This window comes from Vigna angularis, chromosome 2 (assembly GCF_016808095.1).
Source record: "Vigna angularis cultivar LongXiaoDou No.4 chromosome 2, ASM1680809v1, whole genome shotgun sequence".
Classification (NCBI taxonomy): Eukaryota; Viridiplantae; Streptophyta; class Magnoliopsida; order Fabales; family Fabaceae; genus Vigna; species Vigna angularis.
In genome coordinates, this window is record NC_068971.1 from 39,566,220 (window position 1) to 39,577,703 (window position 11,484).

Sequence of the window (11,484 nt, forward strand, 5' to 3'; positions counted from 1 at the left end):
TAAATTGTTGAACGAGTTATTATTAATGAAAAAAAGCAGTGTGGATAAAATTGAAAACACATCCATTAATGAAAAACACATGTAAGATGGGATGCGTCAAAGTACAATTGCATCAATGCCATTTCAGAGTAAAAGGGCAAAGCTTCTTCAAATGGTAACTGTTGCTGAACCAATAAGAAGGCGCCACGTATCGACACACCATGCGGTGAACCCCACCAGAACGCACCCGCATCTCTCTCTTCTCCCTCTACTTCCTCCCGATTCAAAGATCTGCAACTCTCTCCCTCCCTCTCTTTCCCTCTCTCTCGCATGAATTTTTTCTCTGCGTTGCCATGACGGAACCAACGGAGCCATGCACGTCTTCTTCGTTGGCGAGGGACTCTAGCACCGTGATTCACCCAAGGCGGGAGCCCTTTGAGCACGGCCTCTTGCCAATCCCACGCCTCATCTTCTCCGACCCCGCGCAAACCCTAATTCCGTTGAAGCGGAAGCTTCTAGAGTTATCCTCCAACCATCGAGTAGGCTCGGCGGCCATCTCCGAGGCATTGCAGATTTCCGTTGAGCACGCCAGACTCGTCCTCGATACGCTCGCCTCGATTCTGCCCTCCGACTCCGAACCTCTTGTCGCCGCAAAGCTCGGCGAAGCCGATTCCGTCGGCGTCGACGTGCATGATCTGGTACTTTTTCTCTACATTCAATCCTTCAAGAGGCTCCTCCCGCGGACGCACAAGGACTCTGCTGCCGTCGTCGATGTCTGGCCTTCCACTTCCGCTTTCGATGGCTACTTGTCCGCCCTCTCGCCGCTTCAGGTGAATTCTACGTTTTCCTTCGTTTCTTCCCTTTTTTGTGAGGTAATTCGATTTGTTATTCGGCGCTATTAGATACGACGGTACTGTTCCGGACCAATTCGTTGTTTAGTTACCATAATGTAGGGTTAATTTTGTGGTGGTGACTCTCACATTTGAAGCCTTGGATTAGTTTTGTTAGCAGGTGTTCGTTGCTGTTTCGTTTTTTATGATTAATTTCTTTTTGATTACTGTATTAAACTGCTGATAATTTTGTTGAGTTATTCTGTCGTTGATTTGGTACGCAATGTGTTGATTCTGATGTTAAGTGTTTTGCAGCTTGTTCGTAGCAACAGTCGGCGGTTTTTGCCATCTCAGACTGATGAAGAGGCGCATCAATTGTCATATCTGCAAAAACACTTGGCTAACATTCTGTCTCTTCTAGCAGAGCCTGTGGATGGAGAAGGCGAAGAATCTCTGGTTTGTTAATTTGCTGTATTATTGGTTGTTACTGATTTTGAATGCTATTCATTATTTCTGATTTTCTTAATTCAATACTTGGTTTATAACTGCATTGTGTGTTTATTCTCCTTTGTTTTGTTTTTATTTTATTTTCATCTGTGGGATATATTCTTGTAATTGAAATAGTGTTGTTGGCTATTTTCCTTGCAAACCAAAAAAAGAGATATTCTTGAATGCCATGGAAAGTAGTTTTGCATCACTTGTTGTATGCTTGTTCTTGTGACCAGCTGTTGCCTAGCTCCTGTAGAATGATATTATTTATTATTTACTTAATCATATTACTACATTGTTTTCTCATTGCTATTAATTTTGTGTGAACCCTGAACCTGATATTTGGAGCATATACTCTGAAGACATCAGCTACTAAGAGTTTTGTAGTAGATAAGTAACCTCCCCCCTGTGCCACCATCCTGTATGATTGCAACTAGTTACTCTGTTTTTGTGATGTATTGTGAGCATTGCAATATCCTCATGGGGAGCAGAAAAACCGATTCCGTAGTTTGTCTCACTTTTGTTTGATTTATTAGGCCATGCAGGGTTTCATGTAACATAAGAATATTGTGCAAGTGCCTCTATGTTGGTTGAAATTCTTGCATGCGATCCATACTATTTTTTATGACTCATATAGATACAAATTTATCATTGACTTGTTTTTGTCTTCTAGAGTTGCCAGGGTTGTGATCTTCTAATTGAGTTTTGGTCCACTGAGTTAGGGAAATGCTGACTGACAATTTGTACTAATAATGAGTGAAATTGAATTGGTCTATTCATATACATGTCATGCATCATACAGTATAGAGTTAGCATGATTGTTCAATCTCTACAGACAAAAAATCAACCGTTTTTTTATTTGTTTGTTTTGAGGTGAGGGATAAAAACTGGCAAGCTGGTTGCTGGCCATTTCTTTGTTCTTGTTTGTTATTGGCACAACTTATTGTTTAATTTGTTTAGGATGCCAGCATCTTCTCTTTCTAGTTAATGCAAATCCAACTTATCTTGATTTTAATGCCAGTCCCGTCACTTCTGTGCACTTCTTATTGTATATGCATGTGGCAATGTATATATCCTCGTGTGTTTGGCTGTCATTAGCAATTAGTAATCATAACAATTAAAGGATATGCTAGATTTAGAGTGACAGCAACATTCAATTTCTTTTGCTTGCCGAGGCATTGATTATCACATGGTTAAATGCTACCACCTTTTAATTAGGACGTGGTAGTTTTAGGAAGTGGTGCATTTCTAAGTTTTTCCCTCCCAAGTATAATTGACTCTGTAGCCTAAGATCATCTAGTTTGTTACTGGATGGAAAGATATAGGAATTTTTGAACCTTTTTTAACTTGTCTTTGATTAAATGTTTCATTACAGCAATTTATTTTTTATTGAATCAAATTTGTGTTTTTTTAGTTTATTATCTTGATATTCTTTTGCTTAATTGATAGGTTTTAACCATGGATAGTTTTGAGCACCTTGGGTTTCTAATTCAGTTTGGTGACAATGGATCTGAAGGAAATTCTTTCAGTCAATTTTCTCCCTTTTTTGCAAATTCAGACCCTGACATGCCTGCTGTTCCTGTTCCTGCTGCTCAAGTTCATGATTGGCTTCAACAAAACATTGTTGCTGCTTTGGAATATATTTCTGAACGGACTTCTTCTAAGGAAAATGGGCCAGCTTCTCCTTCTGATCACGATGTTGCTATGACTGATGCATCCAGTGCCTCAGTTAATAAGGCCTCAACCAGAGGTGCAAGTTTCATTGAAGGGATTTCAAAATCATCATATATGAAGCATGCACCTGACATTAAAGGTTCTAATGTTAAGGTTTGTTTCTAATACATATATTCATATATTTATCTGTTTTTCAAGTATAATGTTACTCACATTTTGGATTATTTTGATATATCATTGAAGCTATTGATCCTAAATAGGTATTTAACCCTTCATATTATGTTTTCATATAGGGATGCTAATAAGTGTAGTGGGTAAGATGAAGAGAATATTCTGTAGAAGAAATTTAAGATGAAATTACTAAATGATAAAGAGAATATATTAGGGAGAAATTCTGAGCGAAAAAACATTCTCATTTAGTTGGTTTTTATGCTTAATACACACACGAGCTTGCACACTCTCTCTCACACACTCTTAACAGTTTAATTGGCGATTTTCTAGGCTAAAGTGTTAACAGATGCAACTTCCTAGATACCTGAGTAAAATAATTAGTGTACTTGAATATGCAATTTCTTGAGCACAAGAATGTACTATTTCTTAAGTACAGTAAGTATTGTTTGTTCCAGCATACTCTAGATGGACATTTGCTTCTAAATAGCTATTTAGCTCATAGTTTTCCAACTTGATGTAATAAAACATGACTAAAATTTGTCTTTTGGGACCACATGCAATTTTCTGAACGTTTGCAATTTGAAACTGCCAAGGTTTGTCTGTTTATGTCTGAACAAGCTATCTGGATATAGATTTAGGTTCACGATTTGAACATTATTCTAAATGCTTGATGCATTATGTTAGGCATGAGCTCCAGCTAGAGAATTAGGTTTGGAAGGTATATACTAGGTGGAGGAAACACTGGAGTTTGTGGGCTGCTCAGGTTAGTTAAACAGACAGTTAGGGTTCATGTATTTAAATAGGGAGATGGGTACAGCTGTGAAGGCAGTGAAAGTTTATTTTGTTGTAACTTAAGCTTTCTGTTTTAAGGACGAACCCTTTAAGGTGGCACTACAGACTCCTTGTTCATGTTTGTAGAATTAACAATATTCTTTCATTATTTCTCCTTTCTACCTTTTCCCTCTTCTGCCTATTCTAATTTGAACCAAAGCTAATCTGAATCCTATGGTATTTCCACTCTCTGTATGCATGAAAGATTTGTTTGTACTTTGTATTATTATTATTATTATTATCATTATTGCATTGGTTTTTAAACAGTAGAAAGGGTGAAATGCATGTATTACCAATGTCTGCATTTGATGGTATGCCAGTGATAGACCTTTTGTTCACACAAGCCTCATCAAATAAAACTAAAATTTTCCCCTTAAATAATGTAGTCTAGAGGTCAACCTAGGTATCAATCCAAGGCATCGATTTCAATTGAGTTCATTGAGTAATTTCTTTCTCAACAAAACATGAATTGGGGGATTGAAACAATGAAAAGTAAATGAACAATAGAACGCAAAGTGTAATCTAAAAACTGAGTGAAATGCAAGAAACTGAGTAAGGAAACATAAAGACATAGGTGCATTAATAGAAGTTGTTTAGAAACGTAAACTTGTGACAACAAAGCAAAACTATAAAATAAAATGCAAGTACAAATTAATAGTGCAGTAACGTGAATGAAAATGCAAAACAAGGGACAACGTAAATGTGTAGCACTGAATTGAAATGAAACAAATGCAGAGATACATTCTAATCGGTAGAAATAGCTGGAAATGAAATTCCAATTGGTAGAAAATGCTTAGAAATTAAAACCAATTGGTAGAAGTGCATGGAAATTAAAAAAACAAAGCCAGAAAAGTATGAACAGTAAAGGAAATGAAAATAAAGCAGAACTGGAAATTGAAAGCTAGTGCACGGACGCATGGAAATGCATAGAAATTAAGGGAATGATAAGAATCGGCCATACTCCATTGCAAAGAAAATTTGGAAGTGAGTACCCAGGGAACTCCAATGGTTACAAAACACCAAACCCCAAAAGCAGAGAAAAACAAAAACCAGTGAAGTGTATTCTGCCTTCCTCCCTCCCTCCCTATGGCTGCTCTCTCACCTTCCAAAAGCACCAACTTAACCTAATTTCTTTCTTTTTGGGCCATTCCATGTTCAGCCCACAATAGACGCTTGAGAGAAAGAAAAATACACCCTAGGATATTACAAAATTACCCCTACATACAAGAAAAGTTAAAACAATGCTGGCAGCCAATCCTTGTAAACAAACGTCTATGATTTTCCAACTTAAACTGTATCTAGCTTAGAACTCCAAAAATTATGTTCTTGTACTCAAATTATGTAACTTGAATATCTGAGGTAAATGAGCATTTGTGTAAACATTTTCAAACCAAAGATCTTGGAAGCCTCAAATACTTCTTGGGTATTGAAGTAGCTTAGTCAAAAGGTGTTGTAATCATTCAAGGGAAATATGCTCTTGATATCCTAAAAGAGACAAAAATGATTGATTGTAGACCAATGGATAGCTCTATGGACCTAAATAAGAAAATAACACAACAAGTAGAGTCTTTCTCTGATCTGAAAAGAGATAGAAGGCTGGTTGGAAACATTATCTTACTATTACTTGACTTTGATCTGTCTTTTGCAGTTGGTGTTGTTAGTTAGTTCATGCAGGCTTTTTCTTTTTACCATTGGAGTACTGTTACCCGTATCCTAAGATACCTCAAAAGAGCTCTAGGACAAGGTATGCTATATGAAGATAAAGGAAATACCCAAATCCATGAGTATTGTAATGCTAACTGGGCAGGCTCCCCTACCCACAAATGTTGTACTACAAGATATTGTGTTTTCCTTATAGGAAATATTATTTCTTCTGAATCTGAATATAGGACAATGACGTCTATTAGTTGTGAACTTTTATGGGTGAAACAGTTCCTTCAAGAATTTAACTTTTTACAAGTTCCCCCTTAAATTTCGTTTGGTTGGGTACTCGCAAAAGATGACAAGAGGATGCTTGCTGTAACCACAACAATGACAGAGGTTGTAAAAGAAGATGGATTTAAAATTGTGGATGGGAGAGATGCTGCTATGCAATCGAGCTATATCACCACTATATCTGCTATTTAAAAAATTTGATTGATATTGGTTGTTATAGCCATATTTGAAAAGAGGGTTTGGTTTTTCATGCTGAGGTAGTTTTTGAGCATCTCTACCAAACTTTTCAAAAATTTAGTTCCTTAAAATAAGACATGCAACCATCTTATGATATGGTATTGTTTGAGTGAATAGATGTTTTTACTGCTTGAATCACCACCTTATGCATCTTAGTTCACGTGTGTTCGGAAATTGAGAGGTCAGTTTAGATTGTTGTTGGTCTCTATATGTAGTATGCTAATAGAAATTCTATTTGATCATTCAGGTTCTAAATTGCCACGAGTCTGCCATATACATCTTAGCACCATTGAGATATGCTACTGTCTATGGGTGTTCAGATGCAACAATAGTTCTGGGAGCAGTAGGCAAGGTAATACTTAGTAGCTTTGTGTCCTGCTTGTGAAAGGAGCATAATGATTCTGTACATATGTAAGGAATGAACAATTATGAAATTTGTTTTTGTACCATAGTGCATTGTTGTTAAATGTTGGGCATGATGGCGCAATGGCAGTATGTAGGGGTGGAGAATTGATGTCTCCCATACAAAGGCTATGGCATGGCCATTTTGTTATGGCAGGCCAGGGTGCCTGCAATGTCCGTGGTGCCAATTGTGGTTTTTGACAGAAATGAGAAACCTTCACCCAGAAATGGGTTGAACTGACCGAACTATTTTCATGGTATGACCTATCACCAAAAGTTGTTTGAAACCCTAAAGCAGTAAAATACTTGTTTAGCCATCCAGCAGTGTGTATGGTCACTCCTATGTTGTGTCTTTTGAGTCTATCTTCTTCCATGTGTATTTTATGAAGGCATTGACGTCATCTCCTCCTGGCAGCAACCCATATTCTGGTTACCTATCCGTCTCTCCATTATTGGTTTATTTCTGTGTTTCTGTCCCTTTTCTCGTCCATTTTCTGGCCAGCTTCTCCAGTGACTTACCTCCTTTTGGTTCAATTGATTCTATCTCCGTCTTTTTAGTTCTGTCTGCTTTTTTCTTTGGCTCTAGTGCTCCACCTTACTGCATTCTGCCCCCTTGTAGTCTAGTTCTCTTATGCTCATTTATTTTTATTATTTTGTTGTTACATGAACCTGAGTTCTTTTACTTTTGAGTGAACTATTGAATCTTGTGACGTTGTCTTCAAAGTTTATTGAATATGCTATTTTTAGTTTATTGTTTTTTTATCATAAGTTTTTTCTTTCTTCTTTCTAGTTAGAGTCTGCACTTTATGTTACTATGTGTTTTGTGCGTGTTATAGCCTCACACCTCTGCCATAGGCCACAATGCCATCTGCCATACTTTTATGGTGGATTTGTGGTATATGCTCTATGAGTATGAGTTATTTTCCTTCAGCTTCTTCAGAATCTTATTTGTAACACATGCATAAGCTAATGTTACCTGTGGAGGAGCTGGTTTCATTTTTCTTTCTTATTTTTCTCCCATGGAAGTGTTTATGGAGAATCGGACGAGCCATAATTGTCATCATTTAATATAACACCTTTCAACAAGGTACTTTTAGGTGGCAATTTTATTTTTATTTATACTGATTTATCCTTCAGGATTCACTTTACTGCATTTTACTACTTTCAAAGATACAATTGAACTATTTACTCATCATTTTTAATTCTTTTGGTACGACTTGGTAATGGGAGGGGAGGCGTTTTACTGATTTTCTGCCTACTAGTAGAATAGCTGACGCTTAATTTGCAGAAAAGAAGTTGATCTCTCTGGGTTCGTATTTTTGTTTGCCAGGCTGTCAGAGTGGAACATTGTGAAAGAGTTCATGTAATCGTAGCAGCAAAACACATTTGTATTGCTAATTGTCGGGAATGTGTTTTCTTTTTGGGAGTGAACCAGCAACCTCTTATTGTTGGTGATAACCATAAACTGCAGGTGAGCTTCTTCATTTACCGTTGCATTTTTAGTGAAGTTGGTACTCTGACCTTCCAGATTGGCTTCTGCATGAAAATGAACCTATAGATTTTGATTCTATGTAATGGCATCATGAAGTGATTCCACTGAAAAATTAAAAAGATTGAATTGTGATGTTCTTTGTGGCTTAATTGGTATAATTTTGCACAATATAGGTTGGTACCTACAGAACATGGTACTCTTCGTTGAGATGTAATGTTCGACATGTCTCTGACAGTATGCAACACATATTTGGCACTCCTCACTAGCTGCCTACTTATTTTCTTTTGAAAATTAGCTCAAATACTTGTTCCGTGCCAACACCTCAATACACTTGGAGTCTAAGTTCAACACTTCAGGGACAGTATGAAAAATGTTCAATATTTTAAACAACTTGACAAGTCAGTTGAAAATATTTAAAATATTAAAAAATAATGCGTCTCATTTTTTTGGAAGGTCATTATTTGATTGTAATAAAAAGAAACGTAAAACATTGCGAGTTCTTTTGAGATGAGTACACTTGTGTTGAATGATATAATTCTTGTTTAAGATAGAGAAAATGCTTTTTGACTGTGACTCAATAAATATCTTATATGAAAAAAGAGAATGAAAATGAATATACTAATCTTAATTATTAATTTAAATAATTTGTTTTATACTTTTTCTCCTGATATTTAATTTCATTCGAGTCTCTTTCTCTCTATATACATATACAAACAGAGAGATAGATAGAGAGAAATTGTAACTGAAAGCTCTTTGATTATTTTTGTATCGCTGCTTATGTAGTTTACCTTTACAGGGTTAGTGTCAAGCGGCAATATCTTGGTATTTTTAATCATTGGGATGTCATCTAGCCTTCTTTGTTACTAATTTTTTTTCCTCAAATGTGCAGAGAAAGGAGTTATGAAATCACTGCAAAATATTGGGCGGCTATTTATGAAATTACTATCAGCCTAGTACTTTTGAATCGTGACACTGATACATGAGTGGATAGAAAGTTCCTCTAGCTATTAAAGTGTGTGACTGATCCACGAGTGGATAAAATTGTTAGACTGTAAATAGGTTTACTTTGAGCTTGTTTAGGGGTCGTACTTTGTTGCTTTACTGGTATTATTTGCAATTTTTAATTCTAATGTGTTGATTATTAATTTTTAAAACGCAGCACATTCATAGTTATAAAGTCTAGTTGAGAAAGAAACAAAAAAGTTAGCCCAATAGCCATGAGAAAGCTAAGTGATGAAATGGACAAACCCTTAAATTCTAGATCAGTATATTTGGTGGTTGGCAAGAACAAGCCTTTTTAGTTTGTCTTCAAAATCTAATAACAGACTACTCAATTATTCTTTTAGATGACTACAAATATAGTATTTGTTTAATTAGAAAAACAATATGATCTCTAAGTAACATCTTACTGAAGTCGTTTAATTAGAAAAACAATATGGTCTCTAAGTAACATCTTACTGAAGTCGTTTTTCTGACTACATTTATGCTTCTAGTGACACTACAAGCTTTTTTGTTCTTACAATGTATGCATATTTTTCTTTTTAATTCTCACTTTTCTCTGCTGAATTCCTTGTTTGAAATCTTCTTCCTTATAATGTTAACAGGTGGCTCCCTATAATACTTTTTATTCCCAATTGGAGGAGCATATGGACGAAGTTGGAATTGTGCCCACAGTTAACCGATGGGATGAGCCTCTAGCATTGGGCATGGTTGATCCGCATGATTCATTGTCTCATCCAGCTGGTGTCTCTGATGTTCAAGCTGAGTCTGCTATGCGGGTGGACCCAGATCAGTTCACTTATTTTGTGGTATGCGTGTTTCTTTATTACTGACTTGTATGGCAAGTGTAGACTTTTTTGTGTGGGTGATCTTTTAATGGAAATTCATATGTTTGCCATCAGATAATATATCGTCCAGGGTATTAAGTAGTGCGAGCGGCCCCTACCTGCTACAGTGGCTGCTGTAGTGCGGCCAATAGTGTCTTAACAACAGCCATAGCAAGCACTATAGCGAAACTTTGTGTTGATTCCAAAAGAATTCCTCTGATGGAAGACATTGGGTTATTTCGGGATTTTAATATCCAAAATTGAAATATAGAGATGTATTAATAGCGTTAATGATAAAAGACTTGATAATAATTGATAATCTTTAGCTAGGAAACATTTATTTGAATTTGTATGTTTTGTTTAAGAGTTAAGACACCTGTGGCATTTTATTTTTAATTATGAACCTTATAAATTGAGTAATTTTTATCATTAGTAAATTAATTCAAAATAGCGGCTGCTCTTCTATTTGGAAACATTGATATTGTGTGTATGATTTGTAAATTCAGGTATGAGCAGTGTTCAAGGTGCATTTCTTTATCTTTATTTAGTCGTGATTTTATTCTTTCCGCATTGTTGTCATGCAGATTCCCAACTGGTTTGGAGGAGAGTCCACTGGGGCTACAAAAGGCAACCCATTCACGTTACCAGATGCTTATATGGCATCTCAGAATAAAAATGTATGCATGCTGTTAATTGATGAGTATACGAACAATTGGACTTCCGATCAAGTGTTTTCTTTTTACGGATGTGAAATGTGTTTAATTCTGAATGAATTTTATCTTTGCAGCAAAAAAATTTAGAGGAGATAAGGCAGCTCTTACGAGAAGCACCTTTAGAAGAAAGTCGCAAACGAGAATTGTCATCTGCTCTCCATGTCTACTTCAGGGACTGGTTATATGGTAACTATCAGTTTTTTCCTTTTAGGCCCAATGTAAGTGGGCTTTTTCTACATGTACTTGAAGGAGAAAATAAAATGAATGTAGAAAGTAAGGTGAATCAAACCTTTCCCGTGAGTTAAAATCTGCTTTAAGAAAGAATCAAACTTCTGAATAGAGGTTTCAGTCACAAGACAACTGATGAACAATATATTATACAAGAAGTCTGGTACAGAGCTGGTTGTTCTAATTATTTTCTAGAGGAGGCTAAGCGGATCATGGTAATAACTTTTTCTCTTTTGTTGTAGCTTCCGGAAACATTCGTCAGCTTTATTTTCTACAAGGCGATTAATCTTTGTCAGACAATGCAATGGCACAGTTAATGGTACAGGAACGAGGTTTCTGGTTTCCTTTTTGCACTTCCTCTTCTATTCCCCTTGCCAATTCTATTGGCGGCATAGGTAGCTGAGTTCAGACGAGGTGAATTAGAGTGACGCCTATTTATGCCGTGGCATCAGCGGTGCGTAGAATCGATGAAAAATACAGTTGCTAATCTCATTGTAATATTTTTTTGTTTGTGAAAATAATTTACTGTAATATTTTGTTAGCCTAAATTAATGGCGCGTTTCCGAAAATTCCAGCGGCGAACATCTAGTGTACTATCAATCTCCCAACTTCGATTTTGGTTTACTTGGGAATACTGTTGGGTTCTATCGCTTTACGAATTCACTTCGTATATTAAC

The 11,484-nt window shown here is 36.3% G+C and overlaps 1 protein-coding gene across 1 annotated transcript; it reads left to right on the forward strand.

Annotated features, from left to right (window-relative positions):
- The first annotated feature begins 84 nt into the window (after positions 1–84).
- Positions 85–11,376, forward strand: LOC108328920 (uncharacterized). Its single transcript, XM_017562825.2, has 9 exons — positions 85–809; positions 1,125–1,265; positions 2,748–3,125; positions 6,394–6,498; positions 7,879–8,019; positions 9,645–9,848; positions 10,451–10,543; positions 10,654–10,765; positions 11,050–11,376. The coding sequence occupies exons 1-9, from the start codon at positions 333–335 to the stop codon at positions 11,091–11,093; spliced, it is 1,695 nt and encodes a 564-aa protein (XP_017418314.1). The 5' UTR covers positions 85–332; the 3' UTR covers positions 11,094–11,376.
- The last annotated feature ends 108 nt before the right edge of the window (positions 11,377–11,484 follow it).